The sequence below is a fragment of the Balaenoptera musculus genome, chromosome 3, assembly GCF_009873245.2.
Source record: "Balaenoptera musculus isolate JJ_BM4_2016_0621 chromosome 3, mBalMus1.pri.v3, whole genome shotgun sequence".
NCBI classification, from domain to species: domain Eukaryota; kingdom Metazoa; phylum Chordata; class Mammalia; order Artiodactyla; family Balaenopteridae; genus Balaenoptera; species Balaenoptera musculus.
In genome coordinates, this window is record NC_045787.1 from 158,884,944 (window position 1) to 158,904,371 (window position 19,428).

The 19,428-nt window shown below is 49.7% G+C and overlaps 1 protein-coding gene across 7 annotated transcripts in view; it reads left to right on the plus strand.

The window, feature by feature from the left end:
- UNC13A (unc-13 homolog A) overlaps positions 1-19,428 on the plus strand; it is a 66,604-nt gene that overhangs the window by 14,848 nt on the left and 32,328 nt on the right. For 6 of the 7 annotated variants that reach the window (XM_036848803.1, XM_036848806.1, XM_036848807.1 and 3 more), the window contains exons 7-15: positions 1,011-1,065; positions 2,957-2,992; positions 6,556-6,763; positions 13,046-13,585; positions 14,097-14,205; positions 15,996-16,042; positions 18,530-18,608; positions 18,772-18,777; positions 19,262-19,333. In XM_036848803.1, the coding sequence (XP_036704698.1) occupies positions 1,011-1,065; positions 2,957-2,992; positions 6,556-6,763; positions 13,046-13,585; positions 14,097-14,205; positions 15,996-16,042; positions 18,530-18,608; positions 18,772-18,777; positions 19,262-19,333 (1,152 nt within the window). The remainder of the gene's footprint in view (positions 1-1,010; positions 1,066-2,956; positions 2,993-6,555; positions 6,764-13,045; positions 13,586-14,096; positions 14,206-15,995; positions 16,043-18,529; positions 18,609-18,771; positions 18,778-19,261; positions 19,334-19,428) is intronic. The other variant, XM_036848805.1, reaches the window with a different exon arrangement.

Here is a 19,428-nt window from a genome sequence, read left to right on the forward strand (position 1 = left end):
TGACCCATGTGGTCCAGTCTCGAACCAATGATGGCATCAAGGAACATACGGTCCACCAATGACATGACAATTTCAATCGAGTCGAGTTGTGTATATACCAAATACCGTCAAGGAGATACACCCCCTTTCTGCCCCTCACCCCTCAACTCCTTGAGTCACACTTTCAGGCTTTCTTCTTTTTATAAATTTATTTATTTATTTATTTATTTTGGCTATGTTGGGTCTTCGTTTCTGTGCGAGGGCTTTCTCCAGTTGCGGCGAGCGGGGGCCACTCCTCTTCGCGGTGCACGGGCCTCTCACTGCGGCGGCCCCTCCCATTGCAGAGCACAGGCTCCAGACGCACAGGCTCAGTAGTTGTGGCTCACGGGCCTAGTTGCTCCGTGGCATGTGGGATCCTCCCAGACCGGGGCACGAACCCATGTCCCCTGCATTGGCAGGCGGATTCTTAACCACTGCACCACCAGGGAAGCCCCAGGCTTTCTTAAAAGTTCTCCTCCCCCAGCCCCAGCCCTAGCCTCTGTACCTCTGTTCTTCCATGCCATCCCCCTTCTTCTACACTCTATATTTTCACAGTTCAAAGACCCAATGTGGCCCAGAAGACAATCTTCAGAAGGTGAGGGCAGGGAAGAAATAGCAGGCAAGGCTAGAACACCCTTTAGCGGGAGGTGGAGGGCAAAGGGGCAACGCTCACATGTTAGCAATTTTGGTCCAACCTGAGTTCTCATCACCGCTCTTCAGCTCCCCGCGTTGGTGTTTTCTCTCTCTTTCCTCTGTTTCTTTCCCTCGTCTGTGTCTCTTTTTCTTTTTTCTATATCTGTTTCTCATGGTCTCTGTTTGTGTCTCTCTCTCTCCCTCTTTCTTTCTCTGTGGACATCTGTATGCTTCTCCTCCAGAAGGAGAGGATTTAGGAGGCGGGGGAAGTCAGGATAGAACAGAACAGAGGACCATCTTGATCCCCTGGCTTCTGGCACCCCCCTGAGACAAACCCTCTCTCCTTCCCTCCCCCTCAGTATTCATTCCAGGATGAACAAGACAAGCCTCTTCCTGTCCCCAGCAACCAGTGTTGTAAGTACTTCTCAATTCCTTCCTGGGCTTCAACTGAAGGCCTCCTCCCTCCTCTACCCCATGACTGTCCTGTGTAATGAACGGGTCACTCGTCTCCAGAGATATGCGTCCTAAGAGCACACAGTATCCCCTCACAGTGCAGTGGAAAGAAAAAGGGATGTGGCACTTGGGTTTGAGTCCTGCTGTACTGTGTGGCCGCAGGCATGTCAGGGTCCCTCTCTGATCCTTAGAGTCCCTCGCTTTGAAACAGGGGCACCTGACAGCCCCCCGCATTCTGATGGTTTTTGGAAGGGCCCAGAACATCTGGAGGCTTGAAAAACAATTTGCAGACTCTTCAGTTCCATTCATTAGATCCTGGATGAGGACTTATAACTCATTCATCAAACTTCCATGAGGCCAACACAGACCACCCCCAAGCAGCCCACACTCAGATGGTGCAGACAATTCTGCCAACACATGTATAATAGGCGCCCATTTACTTAGATAAAGAAACTGAGGCCCAAGAGGAGAAGTGACTTGCCAAGGTCCCACACCTGGCAGGAGACAGAGCCAGGGTTTGAACCCAGGTCGGAGGGACTTACAAGTTTGCTTCTCTCTCCAGTGTGCTACATCTATTAATTATGATGATGATCACCATGTTTCTCTGTATATTGTCCCTCCACCAAGGCAGAAATTTTCAGGAGTGTCTATCCTCCTGTGGACACTCAGATGCCCCCCAGAGCAGGTCTCCACGGGTCTAGATGACTTTCTCCTAAAAGTGCCCTCCAAGTCCTCTGAAGTGAGGAGGAAGTGAAAATCATATAGTCTCAGGACAAAACCCCCACCCATGACACTTGGCCCCTACCCCACACTTCAACCTCTTTCTCCTTTTCCATCTGCTTCCGCATCCTCCTTTCCTCCCCTCTCACAGTCTCCCCTGTATCCGTCGTCCACCTCCCCCTCCCCCATATGCCCAGGATATGTGATGATGGAGCCTGGTGGAGGGAGGGGCTGGGGGAACTGCAGTTGGGAGACCTCATTCCTATACTAACTTGGGGTGTGATATGGAGAAAGTCCCTTAACTTCCCTGCCTGGGGAGGGGTCATCACTGCCCTGAAGAAATTACAAACCCCCTCTCTGGTGAATGGGGTCACTGAAGGATTTTGGTGGGGGCAGAGCCAGGCACGGCGGGGGCAGGAGCTGATGACAAACAGCACCCGGGCAGGTGACCTGAAGCAAGAAGTGGGTTCAATTTGAGAATGAAGACCTACCATCCAGCGTTTACCTCCGAGTTCTCTTGGGACTGTTTTACCATCCCCATTTCACGAAGGAGGCAGCCAAGTGTCAGAGGAGTCAGAATTCTGGTCCAAGTGGTTTTTCTGAGATGCCAGATGCTGGGGATGAGGTGATGAAGATGTAGTTCTCTCCCTGGTCCTGATGCTCAGGCTGTGTGACTTTAGGCTTTTCACTCTACCTCTCTGAGCCCTCTTCACCTATAAAAGGATAAGAATGATTAAAAATAAAACCCCACCCAACAGGGGTGTTTCAAAGTTGAGGATTTCCAGTTCAGTGTTTCTTTCATTATCTGGGGGATGGGGGAGGGAAGGAATGAGGAGTGCTGACCCCAAACTTCAGAGTTGGAAAACCCTGGGTCCAAATGCCCTCTTTATTACGTCCTGGCTGAGCCCGTGGTCTTGTCAAAAAATGGGGGTATCCTGCCTTCCTCCCAGGGTGGTGAGTGAAGGTATAACAAAAGTCAGTGGTTAAAGTGATACTCGGGGAAGATACACAGGGCAGAAGGGGATGGGGTCCTGGGTTGGGAGAAGGAGATGGGGAGGATGCGGGAGCCCCCCTCCCCATGCCTCCCCCTCTGCCTTCTCCCTTTTATTGTCTCTGCCCCTTCTCTTTGTAGGCAACTGGAATTATTTTGGCTGGGGTGAGCAGCAGAGTAAGTACTCAGCTTGATGTTCTGGGAGGCCATGGGGAGGTGGGCGCCTCGGCGACCCTGAAGCCCCTGCCCCATTGCTCAGGGAAATGGGGAGCCTGTGGCTGGCACACTGGGGCCAGAGGACTGGCACGACCCCTCTTGTGCCCTCCTGCCCCCTGATCACTAACATCTGTTTGAGGGTCCTGCTCTGTCTGGTGGGGAGTGGGTAACGCCAGTCTGGGTGGGAGGATTCAGCTGGGAGGAGTGGGCATATAGACGGGAAACCTGCCTGTCTCCAGCTGGGCACTGTGAGCCCCCCACCCCCTTGCTCCCCATGTATAACCTCATCTCCTCTCCTGTGATTCCCTTCCTCTTTTTGTCTCCCCACCTTCCTCCTCTGCCTGGTGCCCTCCTCCAGCCCCAATGTCACTCAGAGGCTGGTGGGCAGGGAGGGAAGAGGGTCTCAGACAGAGCAGCTGGGCAGAGACCCCCCAGACAGATATCACTCTGGAGACCTCAGCTCCCAACGCCCCCCCAACACACACACACATCTTCCTCCAATTTCCCCCCAGGGGAAAGAGACAAGCTACCTCCCCCAAAACTGGATGACCATTTTTCTCCTTAAGGAATAGCTCCCTTTTCCCCATGCCCTTTTCAGAGAAATCCAGTCCTCTAGTCTAAGCGTGAATCTACCTCCTAATCTCTACTCCATCAACTGGGGGGCCTTCCACCCCACCCCCATATCCTGATGGACAAGTTGCACCCCACCCTCCCTCCAGGAGCAGGAAAACTGTTTACAAATACAGTTGACCCTTGAACAACATGGGTTTGAACTGTGCGGGTCTACTTATATGTGGATTTTTTTCAATAAATACTACTACAGGACTACACAATCCCTGGTTGGTTGAATCCATGGATGCAGAATTGTGGATCTGGACGGCCGATTATAAAATCACATATGGATTTTCCACTGCACGGAGGGTTGGCGTCCCTAACCCTTGCATTGTTCAAGGGTCAACTGTATTTTGATCCAGAAGAATTTGTCAAAAACAAGTCAATCAGAAGCAAAGTTAGCCAAAATAAGCATTTGGCAGACAGCTAAGCTTGATCAAAACCAGTTTGCCACAAACAAACAATAGAGTAAAAAAAAAAAAAAAAAGACATTTTGGATTAAAACCAGTTTAGCAAAAGCTCATAATTGGGTCAAGAAGAGCAAAGACAATTAGGCCAAAAGCAGGCCACTTTGTCAAAACAAAAGTGGCTGAAAATGCCTTATCCAGAAGCAGGCAATTTGGTCAAAAACTATTTGGTAAAAAGCAGAGTCTGGGTAAAAGCAGAAAGAATCCAAGAGAAAGCAATCTGCCCCTCAAAAACAGACAATTTGTCAGAAAAAATTAATTTGGGGAACATGCACAGAGCCTCATGTGATTTGGTTGGAAACATCTCAGTCCGGTCAAGGGCAATATGGTAGGCTATAAACCCAAATAATTGGGTAGAAAACAACTTGGTCAGAGGGGCGATTTGGTGATATTGACAAATTGTCCCCAGTTTCATGATCCCCCACTTTAGGCCTTTATGGCTTCACAGTTTCACCCTGACGCCCACAAATCTGAGTTGCGGAAATTCACATCTGCTTCTGCCCTTGATGCCAGCGCTGTCAGAGCTCAGCGCATCAGAAGGTGGCCATATGGCAGCGGCAGGATAAAAAGCTTGCCGGTCACAATGGCTCAAGTCAAATGAGAAACCAGGAAACCAGAGCTACTTTGGTAAGGCCGGCTTTGCTGGCTAAAAATGAATTTAAGGTTTTTCTGAAGGCAAAATAGGGAATGAATCAAATAGCTAGATCTACATGAAGTACGAAATTAATTTTTTAACAGTTTACCACATTAAAATTTTTTGACCTATTCTTTTAATATATAGAAGTAGACTCTATTAGTGGGAAAAGAATTAGAAAGTTAAAATCAAGCAAAAAAATTGGGAAAAGAGCAAAAATACTTAAAGGCGTAAAAAGTACAAGCCACCCCCTTGGTGTTTTAAATCACCAGTAAATTGATACCATGGCCAAGCACACCGTGGGCTTCCCAGTCGGGTAGTTAATTTTGGGGATGCTCACTTCTTTTCAGCTCAACGGTTGTTTTCTAAATAAATTCAGTCTTTCCTGTTCCCACCACAATGCCACATCCTTTGAGACTGTTTTCTTTTTCCTAAAAAAGAAAATCTGTCTTCCATTTACTAAGGAAAGCAAACCGAACTGAAACATCCTTTAATTCTTACTAAACACTTGAAGTTTGGCAACCCCTCCCTGTTCCGTTTGAGTGATAGATTCTGGGCATGTGGTAGTCTTGCCAACCTAAGAATCTGATCTTTTTGAGGGAGGCAGCACCTTGGCAGAGCCCCTTCTTTGTTCCTGCGCATGTGAGTTCCGGGCTTGGGTCCCCATCCTCGGATATCAAGGAATCTCTGAGGGTTAAAGGGCATTTATATTCTACCTTGTGCTCTTGATCCTTCAACTTCCCCATGAGAGTCTGTGTGACTCCTGTTATGGGAAGCCTGATGGAAAACCCAATATTGTTTTCAGAGACCCTGGACTTCATTGAAAGTCCATTTTCACATTTGAGCCAAAAGACACCTTCCAATTTGTCCCTGTCCTCCTCACATTGTAGGACCTACCGTGGACCCCAGACTCTAGGTCCAGTTTGACCCACATACAGCAAAGCAGGGTTTTCACTTCCCTTCTTCTTTTTTTTAAATAGATGTTTACTGGAGTATAATTGCTTCACAATACTGTGTTAGTTTCTGTTGTACAACAAAGTGAATCGGCCATATGCATACATATATCCCCATATCCCCTCCCTCTTGAGCCTCCCTCCCACCCTCCCTATCCCACCCCTCTAGGTCGTCACAAAGCACCGAGCTGATCTCCCTGTGCTATGGGGCTGCTTCCCACTAGCTAACTATTTTACATTCGGTAGTGTATATATGTCCATGCCACTCTCTCACTTCACCCCAGCTTCCTCCTCCCACCCCATGTCCTCAAGTCCATTCTCTATGTCTACGTCTTTATTCCTGCCCTGTCACTAGGTTCATCAGTACCATTTTTTTTTAAGATTCCATATATATGCATTAGCGTACGGTATTTGTTTTTCTCTTTCTGACTTAACTTCACTCCGTATGACAGACTCTAGGTCCATCCACCTCACTACAAATAACTCAGTTTCGTTCCTTTTTATGGCTGAGTAATATTCCATTGTATATATGTGCCACATCTTCTTTATCCATTCATCTGTCAGTGGACACTTAGGTTGCTTCCATGTCCTGGCTATTGTAAATAGAGCTGCAATGAGGACTGTGGTACACGTCTCTTTCTGAATTATGGTATATGCCCAGTAGTCACTTCCTTCATTCTAAAGCCTATACCTCTATTAAAATGACCCAAGATCCTTCATTCCTTCTGGTAGATTCCTCTTCTTGGGTTAGCAATCAGTGAAGACCCCCTAAACCTGAGAGACTGTGTTGGCCTCCATTGCGTGCTCTCCCTCTCCCTCCCCTCCTCACTCTCTCCCCTCGCCTCCTCTCTCTTCCAGATGAGGACCCTGACAGCGCAGTGGATGACCGTGACAGTGACTATCGCAGCGAGACGAGCAACAGCATCCCGCCACCCTATTACACTACGTCCCAGCCCAATGCCTCGGTCCACCAATATTCTGTCCGACCACCGCCCCTGGGTTCCCGGGAATCCTACAGTGACTCCGTGCACAGTTATGAGGAGTTCTCTGAGCCGCGGGCCCTCAGGTAGTCACAGTGGAGTGAAGGATTCGCGTGTGTGTGTGTGTCCAGCTCTATCTCCTGGAGGGGAGAGAGGAACAGGGGGTTGGAGGGAGCTGGGGGTGAAGGTAAGTGGGTTCTAGGAAAGCAGCGTCCATACTTTCTTACAGGCAGTAAAACCTTTTCACCCAAAATCTTGCAAGAAAACTCCCCAAGCTTGATTAAAGGGGGTCTGCTTTGGCTGAAGAAAGAGACGGAAGTCAGGAAGCCCCTGAGAGTTTCCCCTGAAATAGGGGGGGCTCTTTGGCACTCTGCTTAAAAGCCCCTGGTCCCTTTGTACTCTCTAACTGTTCAGGGGAGGAGGTGAAAGGAGGAAGAGATGAGCGTTAATAGTGGTGGGAGGTGAGGCACAGTGATGTTGGAAAGACTCCCAGCAAGCAGCTGGCTCGTGGTCCTGGGGTGGTCCTACCTAGCCCTCCTGGTGACGCCTGACTCTGTGTTCCTGACCAGCAGGCATGGGCACAGTGACCTGGGAGCTGCTCAGTCCAGCCACCATCACTACTCTTTTCAAAGTAGGCTGTCCCTAGACCTACCCCATAGGTGGGTCCCCTGGCTTGCAAGGGTGCAGTGTGTTGGTCCTTGAGCCTGTGAGACTGAAACTTGTGCCTGCTGCTGCCCCCCCGCCCCGCTGACCTGATCGCCCCAGTCCTGGTTTCGTAACAGAACAATAGCAAACATGATATTAAACAGGTTGGCTATTTGTAAAGCACTTAGGGTGGTGCCTGAAAGTGCTACGTAGTGACTGTTAGATAAACAGCGCAAATAATAGTATTCGGAGCTAACTATGTGCCCAGCTCTGGTCCAGCATCTTCCCTTCATCATCTCATTTCATTCTCTGGCTGGGAGTATTATTGGTTCCATTTGACAGATGGGGGATCAAGGCACAGAGGGGTTAAGGCACTTGTCTGAGGTCACACAGCTGGTAAATCATCATAAGGACTAGTGTTTATGGTGAACCCACTGGGTGGAAAGCAGTGGCCTGGTGAATTTTTTTTTTTTTTTTGATTGTTTTGATTTTTGGCTGCGCTGGGTCTTCGTTGCTGCGCGCGGGCTTTCTCTAGTTGCAGCGAGTAAGTACGGGGGCTACTCTTCGTGGTGGTGCCCGGGCTTCTCATTGCAGTGGCTTCTCTTATTGCAGAGCACGGGCTCTAGGCGCGCGGGCTTCAGTAGTTGTGGCTCGTGGGCTCTAGAGCGCAGGCTCAGCAGTTGTGGCGCACGGGCTTAGTTGCTCCACGGCATGTGGAATCTTCCCCGACCAGGGATCGAACTCGTGTCCTCTGCATTGGCAGGCAGATTCTTAACCACTGTGCCACCAGCGAAGCCCCGCCTAGTGGATTTTGGGTCATGGGTCTTCTTGCAAAATATTTGCTCCCCAAAGAATACATTTCCTCCATTAAAGTATGAGCAGGATGAAAACTTTGAGGGCTCTTTACTCCCTCGATGTTGAACCTATACTTCTATTAATATGACCCCCCAAATCTCTTTAAGATATTAGGCTCAGTTCACACATACACCAGGGCCTCCTATTTGTGTGAGATCTTGATATACCAGATTTGGAGGTTAACCCTATAACTTAGGTCCAGCACTATGCTGGGGTGAGTGTGGTATGCTTGAAGTTGCCTCAAGTACAAAGCTTAAGAGGGTGCCAAGAAACTCAGTCCTCAAGATAAATAATAGATTAATGCAATATTTTAAAAAATCAAAATGGATGCCAAAAAAATCCAGGAAAAAAATATCACCAAAATGTTCCTTTGTAAGAGTAGATTTTCTTGTATGTAAGTTATACTTCAATGAAATTTCTAAAACTCCATGACTAGCAAAATATACAAATTTAAGTTAAAACATGATCTGACTCTGCACTTGCAGGACTCAGCCTCACCTACTTCATTCTGATCCTGGTCCTGCTATATCTAGTGTATAAGCAAGAAAAATAATGATGGTTAATTGAGCACTTACTATGTGCTAGGTATTCTAATGAGTCCCAAATAATATGCTTATTCTTTACACCAATCTTATGAGGTGAGAATTTACCTCTTCATCTCCCCATGGCTTTGTAGATAAGGAAAATGAGGCAGAGAGATTAAGTTACTTTCCTGAGGTCACACAGCTAGTAAGTGGCTGAGGCAGAATTTAAACCTTGTAAAGCAGGCTTCTGAGTCCACAGCCACAACGCCACACTGCCTCTCAGCCCTAAAAAAGGCACCTGGGGACCTGCAAAGTTAGCCTCCCAAGGTCCTACAGCTGGACAAAAGTGATGTTCCCTCTACATCATCAGCAAAGGACTTCAACCAAGGAGACTGTCCGTTCTCTGTGTTCCCAGCAGCATCTCAGAATCACCCCCATGTTACCCCACATTCAAAAATTCAGGGGCAAACTCGCTATTAAACATAGCTATCCAGGCTCCCGAATTGCAGGCCTTCTCCAACTCTTGACGAAGAGGTTAATTACGCAAACAAGTGTTTGCATCTGGTTGAGATTTGGAGAAACCCTCAGAATCGCTTTATTTCTAGTGCAGTAAGAAAAGAAATTTTAAATGGTTTATCTTTGTGCCATCAAGGTAAATGAGCTTTCAGAGCTATGCTGTCCAACATGGTAGCCCCATGTGGCTTTTTAAAGTTAAATTTAAAATAATTAAAATAAATAAAATAAAATTTCAGTCCCTCCATCTTACTGGACACTTTTCAAGTGCTCAAGAGTCATGCACATGTGGCTCGTGGCTACTATGTTAGATGGTGAGGACAGAAAACATTTCCATTTGCTGTGGAGAGTTTGGGTAAAACATAATTTGAAGAAAACCTTCATAAGCTCCCTACTCAGTCTTTACCATCATCCAATATAATATTTTTCTGCAGGTATTTGAACAACTTTTATATTGAATTTTCCTATGTTTTGTATATACCATAGAAAGTTTGGATAGTTAATAGATGGAATGTTTTAGAAGGAACTGTTTTAAAAGATTGAGCATTTTGGGTGCAACTAGAGATTATCATACTAAGTGAAATAAGTCAGAAAGAGAAAGACAAATATCATATGATATCACTTATACGTGGAATCTAAAATATGATACAAATGAACTTATCTACGAAACAGAAACAGACTCGCGGACATAGAAAACAGACTTGTCATTGCCAAGGGGGAGAGGGTTGGGGGAGGGATGGGGTGGGAGGTTGGGATTAGCAGCTGTAAACTATTATGTATAGAATGGATAAACAACAAGGTTCTACTCTATAGCACAGAGAACTATATTCAATATCTTATGATAAACCGTAATGGAAAAGAATATTTTAAAAAAGAAGGTATAGGGGCTTTCCTGGTGGTCCAGTGAGTGGTTAAGACCCCATGCTTCCAATGCAGGGGGGCGCGGGTTTGATCCCTGGTCGGGGAACTAAGACCTCTCATGCTGCGCGGTCGGCAAAAAAAACAATCAATAAAAAAGAAGAATATGTATATAGTATAACTGAATCACTTTGCTGTACAGCAGAAATGAACACAACATTGTAAATCAACTATACTTCAAAAAATGAGAAAAAAAAAAAGATTGAGCATTTAGTCTAACCTCTTTATTTTTTAGGTCCAAGGAAATGAAATGCCATACTCAAGGTAAAACATTTAGTGGCATAGGAGGGAGTAGAATTAGTCTTACCCTGGATTTATTCTAGCATTCTTCATTCAACTCCTTTGTGCTTGTGCTATCCTGAAAGCGAAAAACTAGATCCCTTTCCATTTGTATTCATGACTTCCTTATTCAAACTATCTTCAGAAGCACTCCTGTCTCCCTAACAGTTTCTCCTACCATTTTTGTGACTGCTACAATTTGTAAAGCATCATTCATTTGCACATTCAAGGTGGCTCAGACTTAAGCAATTACTGGAACAAAGTTTCAATGCACTGGAAGCAGTTGAAAGGAGAGTAAGACATCAAATATTAAGAAAATATTAACTCTTAGTAGATGGAAAAGTCTTCTCTCTCAGAGATGAAAAGCAGAAGGGTGCCCATCTTACAGATAGGGAAACTGAGGCTCAAAAAGTGGCAACGAGCTGCTTGAGTCTCAGAGCAGGATGTGCACAGAGCTGGTCCCAGATTGGCTCCCATCCTGTGTGCCTGGCCGTGTCTTGTCCTTCTCTGGCCTTGGGTGTGTCTGTCTGTCCTGGGGGGAGTCTATTTATTGTAAGCATTCCTGGGATGGAATGGGGGAGTGGAAAAGGAGGAGAACTCTCCACTCTCACCATGAACAAGTCACATGGTGGGGAGGGGATGCAGAGGCAGAGTTCCCCTGAGAGTGACTCAAGCCACCATCCCAGGCCACCCTGGCCTTGCTGCCCAGCGCTGGATGATGCTGGGCCCCCAGAGGGACAGGCATTCCATCCCACAGGTCAGGATTTGACTGGAGGGAGGGACACAGCTGGACACACTGGCAGAGGGGAAGGGCAGGGAGGGTTTCCTGGAGAAATGTGCCTGGGAGCCAACACTTGAAGGATAAATGAAGAGTCTTAGGAGAGGAATTCCAGGCAGAGAAGACAGCTCAGCTAAAGGCTGGAGAGGTGAACGGGGCCAGATCATGCAGGGAGGCCCTTGGTGGCTGACTCGAGGACATGGCATCCAGGGGAGGCACCTGGGGTCAGAGCTGTGTTGGGCCCCAATGTCAGAGCTGGGGTGGGAGGAGTCTCGGGGACCACTGGGTCCCGTTCCTGGGGCAGTTTACGTGGCGCCCAGGGTCACAGATGGACACATCCAGGCCTGTGTGGAGATCCCAGTCCTAGGCTGCCCCCATCACTTGGGACCCCAGAATGTGCTGGGGTGGACTTCGGGGGTATTCACCAGCAGAGGGAGTTTGGAGTCCTTTCCAGGCAAATAATACCTGCTGATCCCCCATCCCAGCTGTCTACAAAGACAGGCACTAAAAAGCAATCAACCATATACATAACTTAGCAAACAAGGACTAAAGGACTGTAGGAATCAAACCCCTGTTTGATTCCTACAGCATCCCAGGGCCTGGCCAGGGAAGGGGGTCCCAGTCACTGAGAGTGGAGAAAGTGTTTAAGACAAGGAATGCTGTTTATTGAATGACTGAATGAGTGGTTAGAAGGGGGATGAGAGGTGGCCCATGTGTCATGCTGTCTGCCCTCAGGCAGAGACAGATATTTCTTCCTGGTCATGTCGAGTGTGATCCAGGGTGCATATAAGGAGCATATAATGTGGGTGGGCGTGGGCTTGACCTGGCTGGAGGGTGGGGGAGACTCACTCAAAGAAGTGCTATTTCAGTGGGCACCAAAGGATTTTTCCAGATAAAGCAGGCAAGAAAGGATGTTCCTGGCAGAGAGCACAGCAAGTGCAAAGGCCCAGAGGTGGGTACAACTTAGGGTGCTGGAGGGACAGCGAGGATGGATACTGATGTAGCTGGAGCAGGGGGAGAGAAGGGAGGATGGAAGGAGATGAGGATGGAGACGTTGGAGGATTTGGGCCACACAGGGGTGCAGAGCACGGCACAGAATTTTATTTCAAGGGAGCCGTGGTAGGGTTTGGAACAGGGGAGGTCCGTGTTTGGGTTTATGATTCCAATAAGCCCCTTTGTGGCTTCTATGCAAAAAGGTACTGTCCAGGAGAGAAGTGGATGTTGGGTAGGGCAGCATCTAGTGGAGATGGCGGAGCCTGGGCTAGGGTGGGGCCCAGGGTGCAAGGAAGTGGATGCATTGCACGTATGTTTACAAGGTGGAGCTGAAGGGACCCGCTGCAGGATCAGCTGTGAGTGGAGGTTGGGGAAGGAGTGGAGGCAGGGAGGCCCAGGTCCCTGATGAACGGAGGGGGCTTGGCAGTGGGAGGACCAGGTTGAGGCGGAGGGTAGAGGGTACATCAAGAGACAGGGGCTACTATGTTTGTTTCAGGAGCGCTAGGTCTCCAAGGGGGCTGTGGCAGGGACACTGATTCGGGGTCCCAAACATGTGGGTGAAGGCTTTGCAGCCTCCACAGTGCATGGATAGGAGTGGTGCACAGTAGGTCACCGATGATCACTAATGTCACTGATCTGGTTTTATTGCCTGCCCCCCAAGATGGTAAATGCCCCAAGAACAGGTGTTTTTGTCTTTTGTTCACGGCTGTGTTTCCCTGGCAGCCAGAGGAGCTCCACCAATGCTGGGAATCCAGGGAATGACCAATCCAGGGAATGACTGGGTGATGGAACCTGTGTGACCGGGGCTGGGATGGGCAGTGGGTCTGTGCCCCAGCCCCTGAGCCCTTGGCCCGTTCCTGTAGCCCCACAGGCAGCAGCCGTTACGCCTCCTCAGGGGAGCTGAGTCAGGGCAGTTCGCAGCTGAGCGAGGACTTCGACCCGGATGAACAGAGCCTACAGGGCTCTGAGCTGGAAGACGAGCGGGACCGGGACTCCTACCACTCCTGCCACAGCTCGGTCAGCTACCACAAGGATTCGCCACGCTGGGACCAGGATGAGGATGAGCTGGATGAGGAGCTGGATGAAGAGCTGGATGAGGACCTGGAGGACTTCTTGGAGGAGGAGGAGGAGCTGCCTGAGGACGAGGAAGAGCTAGAGGACGAGGAGGAGGTGCCGGATGACATCCGAGGCTACACTGAGCGCGAGCAGGTGGCTGTGGCCGAGCCCAGGGACTTCAAGCGTGTCAGCTTTCCACCCGCCACCCCCAAGAAGGAGGACAAGGCCCCAGCCGTGCCCACCGAGGTCCCTGACATAGCCAAGGTGGCCCCTGAGTCAGCCGCCCCGGAGGAGGCACCTGCAGCTAAGCAAGAGCCTCAGCCTGAGCCCCCCAAGGCTGAGGAGAGGTAACGGGAAGGGGTTGAGGGCCTGTCACAAGGTCACAGGGTCAGTGGTGCCATGATGGAGTCAGTGTAGACCTGGGGAATGGGGGGAGAGGTTGTCACAGGGTCCTGGGTTTATTGAAGGGATCGGGATGGGTCTAGGAGGTCAGAAGTGGCTCAGTGGGGTCAGAGGGGGTCAAGCAGGGTCATGAAGGAGTCTTAGAGGTTGTGAGGGGCTGGAGGGTTTGCCAGGGTTAGAGAGGTCACAGAAGCATCAGAGGAGCCCTCGGATAGGGTTACAAAGTTGCAGAGGGGCCAGGAAGGTGGCAAAGGGACCCAGGAGAACTGAAGGTGTCAGAGAGGTGATGGGCATGTGGGAAGAGGGGGGAGGATCACTGAGGCTGGTCAGAGGGGTCACAGGTGGGTCATTGTGTCTCCGAAGTGTCAGGGAGGCCAAGGAGGGCCCAGCATCACTCGGAGGGTGGAGGGTGGAGGGAGTGCCGGCCCCGGAGCCTCATGAAACCGCTTGCCTCAGTTTCAGGCCACGAGAAGATGAGGAAGGCCAAGAGGGTCAGGACTCCATGTCTAGGGCCAAGGCCAACTGGCTGCGAGCCTTCAACAAAGTGCGGCTGCAGCTGCAGGAGGTGAGTGAGAGCAGCAGGGGGCTCACCCCCAGCCTGGCCGTGCCCAATGCCCCACCCACCCTCATTTCCCCACTCCTTCCATGCCCCAACCCACTCTGGTCCTTTCCCTGGCCCTGCCCACACTAGCCCATGCCACTCATGAGCCACCAGGCCACGCCTACTTCGCCACTCCGCCCACCACCATGCCTCCATACATCCTGGTTCTTCTATGGCTCCGCCCACCCCAACCTGTTCCCATCTGTGCCCAGCCTGGCCCTTCCTTAGCCCCACCCACTCCTGCCCTGGCCCCAGCCCCACCATTCCTGGCCCAACCCCTGCCCAATCTGACTCCTCCCTGGCCCTACCCATGCCTGCCTACTCTCCCCTGCAACCAGCTGGCCCCACCAAGGTCTAGTCCAGCCTCCCCAGGGCAGCCTGGGATTTCTAAGTGGGGAAGAAGGAGAGGCGAACTGGAGCCTAGAGCTGAAATTAAGCTGAGGTCATGGCTATGGCCAAGTTCAGCGGCCAGGTTCATGGATAGGGATAGAGGTTAGTGATATGGGTTATAGGTCAGGGTTAGGGCAGCAGTCAAAGATCAGAGTTCAGGGTTAGACTTGGTGATAGCGGAAGAAGTCAGTGCTTGGGCTCACAATGGGTGTCAGAGTTGGGGTTTGGGAAAGGTCTGAGATCTGGTCAGTATTGCAGAAGAAATTAGGTGAAAAATAAACGTCAGGGTCAGGATGACTGTTCAGATGGGCAGCAGGAATGAGGCCGTTCATTCACTCCTTCATTCACTCAACCTGCTCTGGGCTGGACACCAAGCAGTGTTATTATCCGGGGTGACCTTCCAAAGTGGGGTGAGGCTGGCAGGAGGAGATCCTAAACAGACTCCCAAAGTCTTAAGTCATCAGTTATCAGAGCCACAAAAGTTTCAAATCAAATTTCTTATCAGTTGTACAGTAGAATTTTCTTTTACTATACAGTCTCATGGTTCTAGATTCAAACAGTAGAAGAAAATATACTGTGAAAAATCTATTGAATAACTTTCACTAAGTCAACAAATTAAATGAAAAAGACAGCAACTACCCTTGTAATGGAACTAGCAATATGACAAGAAAAATAAACATGAGCAGGATCTCTGGGTTTCATAGAGGGGGCATAAAACTAATCCAAGGCAATCAGGAAGACTCACTGGAGGAGGTGACACTTAAAGTGACATGATATCCAAAATACTTAAACAGTATTCCAGAAGAAGGTGTCAGACCCTTCTCCCTGTCCCCCCCACCACCATGCCACCCTTTAGTTGCATGGTAGGGGGTGTTGACTCTGGGTCCACACTGAGACCTGAATGATAGATGGAGGCTGGTTCGGGTGCAGGAGGTGGGAGAGCATATATACAGGTGGCACCGCTTGGGCAAAGGTCCTGGGGCATGAGATCAGATAATCAGGTGAGGCAGGGGGAGTTTAGCGAGTGATAGGATCTTATGAGTATCGAGCCAGCCCCTAAGAATCCCAGGACTATAGAGCACGAGCTCTTGTTCAAGATGATGTTAACAAATCCTCAATTTTGACAGACAAGGAGACTGCAGTTCACTGAGGTTGGTGTCAGAGAGTATCTCCTTTCTTCTCATTTTACAGATGGACAAACTGAGGCCCAGAAAAAGCCAGTGGGCTCCCTAAGGACACACAGTGAGGACTAGGACCCAGGCCTCCTGACTCCCAACCCAAAGGGGAGACAGTTGTGGGTGTGGTACATGTGCTGCCCTGGGAAGGGGCAGCTACACTGACCATATCTGTCTTCTGTCCTGCAGGCCCGGGGAGAAGGAGAGATGTCCAAATCCCTGTGGTTCAAAGGCGGGTGAGTATCAGATCTTGGGGGTGAGGGAGAGGAAGTTTTGAACCCAGAGCCTAAGGCTGGTTTGCACCATAACCTCAGCCCAGCCAGGGCAGGGAGAGGGTCCATTTAGACAGGGGACAGATTGCACATGAGTGAAATAATGTAGCCACTGTAATAAGGCACTCATGACCAGCAGGAGCCGAAGATAGTAACACATTGAATCCTCACAACAAACCCATGGGGGGCCCACTACCCCTATTTTACAGATGGAGAAACAGTCCAGAGAGGCCTTGCTCAAGCCGCTCATATAATTCAAGAACATTTCCCCCTAGAAATAAATGTAAGGTAAAGAAGAAACCCATTTCCTGCACGATACATCTGCAACCCTGGAGTGAATTTTTTGCTTTGATTCTGCTTTTACATTTCTCAGATTATTGCTACAGTTGCTGGCTGTTTCATAACGATAGTTGTTGGTCTTACATGGAGCATTTGTCATATCTAATTTCTTTTTTTTTTTTTTTTTTTTTTTTTAATGTTTTAATTGTAGTAACCTTTATTTTTTTATTTTTTTAATTTATTTATTTATGGCTGTGTTGGGTTTTCGTTTCTATGGGAGGGCTTTCTCTAGTTGCGGCAAGTGGGGGCCACTCTTCATCGCGGTGCGCAGGCCTCTCACTATCGCGGCCTCTCTTGTTGCAGAGCACAGGCTCCAGACGCGCAGGCTCAGTAATTGTGGCTCACAAGCCCAGCTTCTCCGCGGCATGTGGGATCTTCCCAGACCAGGGCTCGAACCCGTGTCCCCTGCACTGGCAGGCAGACTCTCAACCACTGCGCCACCAGGGAAGCCCTCTAATTTCTTAAGTTATTGCTTTTCCAGGGTGTTTTTTCAGCACTTGTGTGGTGAGGTTAGAGGATGCAAAAGATATTTGTAAATTACACTAATGTTTTAAATAACAGCTGGAGAGTGACTGCCTTCCCTTGTACATCCTTTTCAAACAGAGGCAGGGACACAGGAGCTGTGACTCCCAGAGGGGCAAGTGTCCCGTGTGGGGAGCCCTGGAAGTGGGGTCTGAGATGGGGGCTCCTGTGTGCATGATTTATACAGGAAGCACTCTCAGGAAAAGCCTGTGAGGGCTTCCCTGGTGGTGCAGTGGTTAAGAATCCGCCTGCCAATGCAGGGGACACGGGTTCAAGCCCTGGTCCAGGAAGATCCCACATGCCGCGGAGCAACTAAGCCCATGCGCCACAAGTACTGAAACCCATGTGCCTAGAGCCCGTGCTCCGCAACAAGAGAAGCCACCACAACGAGAAGCCCGCGCACCGCAACAAAGAGTAGTTCCTGTTCGCCGCAACTAGAGAAAGCCCACGCACAGCAACAAAGACCCAATGCAGCCAAAAATAAATAAATAAACTTATAAAAAAGAAAAGAAAAGCCTGTGAGGCAGGCGGGACCAGGTAGGAGAAACAGCCAAGCAGAGAGGTAGTTCAGGAGTCACCAAGCCTCTGCCTGGTCCTTCAGGGAGCGCTGGAGCATGAATAGCACCCCAGGGCTTGTCCAGAGTCACTGGCTGCCAGGCATCACTCTCATTGGCCACTGAGAACTTTCTGGAGAGGAGCCACACCTGAACCCTCTCTGGGAACACCTGCACCTCTCAGTAGAGTAGATTTGGACAGACCACCGCAGCATCTGCCACAGCCCTCATTCTGATTAGCCAGATACGGCAAAGCTGCCAGGAGGCAACAGCACGAATACAATTTCCAGTTCCCTCTTTCTCATGGGCTTTGAAATCACTTCTTCCAGGATAGACTTTAAATATACACAAATATTTCCAATTTTGAGCATAAAGAAAGATTTCATTGATATTTTTGCATATTATTTAGATTTGCCTTAATTCAAATGTTCATTCAACGTGGGCCACTGTATCATCTCCCCATTTCTCAGATGAGGAAGTTGAGGCCCAGTGTCTTCATTTCTTAGGGCTGCCATAACAAACTACCACAAACAGAGGGCTTAAAACAACAAAAATGTATCTTCTCGCAGTTCTTGGAAGCCAGAATTCCAAAACCAAGGTGTTGGCAGCGCCACACTCCCTCTGACTTCTGTAGGAGAGAATCCTTCCTTGCCTTTCTAGCTTCTGGTAGTTGTTGGCAATCCTTGGTATTCCTTGGATTGTAAACGAGTCACTCCAATCTCTGCCTCTACTATCACACCACTGTCTTCTCCCTGTGTGTTTCTCTTCTTATAAAGACACCACTCATATTGGATTAGGAGCCCATCCTACTCTAGTATGAGCTTGTCTTAACTAATTACATCTGCAATGACTCTATTTCCAAATAAGGTCACATTCTGAGGTACTGGGGGTTAGGACTTCAATGTATCTTTTCGGGGGACACAATTCAACTCTTAATACCTGGGGAGATCAGGTGTCCTGCCCAGGCCTCAGGAGATGTCTGTTGGAGGAAGGGGAACTTTCCTGGGCCCTTGACGTCCCTGGGTGTGTCTTGCAGCCCTGGCGGTGGTCTCATCATCATCGACAGCATGCCAGACATCCGCAAGAGGAAGCCTATTCCACTCGTGAGCGACCTGGTGAGCGCCTGTGCCCTCCCCTGCCCAACCAGAGCAGCCCTGCCACAAGCGGTGCTCAACCTGTACAACTGCCCATGGCAGAACTGGGGCTGGGGACTGGCAAGGCATTCTCTGGGACTAATGTGATCTCATTTCTACCCTGCGTGCTGCGTGGACACTTCAGGCCATGGTGAGTGATGGCAACCCAGGTCCTTGAATCTCCTCCCGAGACCCCCGCCCCCCACTGGGATCTTCCAACTGGTCCCCATCCCATGGGTTCTGGGGAGGGGACCTTGCCATGTCCAACAGTTCACGGGTGGGGAAGAGAGCAGGTGACTCCCCACCTTGGTTCATGGCCTGGCTGGTGCTTTTGCTCTGTGGCTGTTGACCACGGCCAAGTGCAGTTCCCCAGTCCGGTCCATGGTGGTGGGGAATGGGTGAGTCAGAGGTGTGGGGCTGCTCCCTTTCCAGGGTCTCTTCTAACCTGGAGCCTCTGTCACCTCCCAATTCTTTTCTGGTTCTGCTCCCGCTGCTGTGACCTGTTTCCGATTTGTGGCTGTGGCTTGAATCCGTGGCTGGCGGCCCCAAACCATGGCTGGGGATTCTGCTCGCGGTGACAACCCCCCGGGTGCCAATCGACCCCTCTGGCTCCCTTGGTGACTTCCCTATTCCAGTCTCTGGTGCAGTCCAGAAAAGCAGGCATCACCTCGGCCTTGGCATCCAGCACTTTGAACAACGAAGAGCTGGTGCGTGGGGCACCTCCCCCTCCCCAGCTTGGAGGGTGGGCGGGGCTGGGGGGCTCCCGGAGGAAAGGAAGGGGGTGGGGCAGAGACAGGCACTC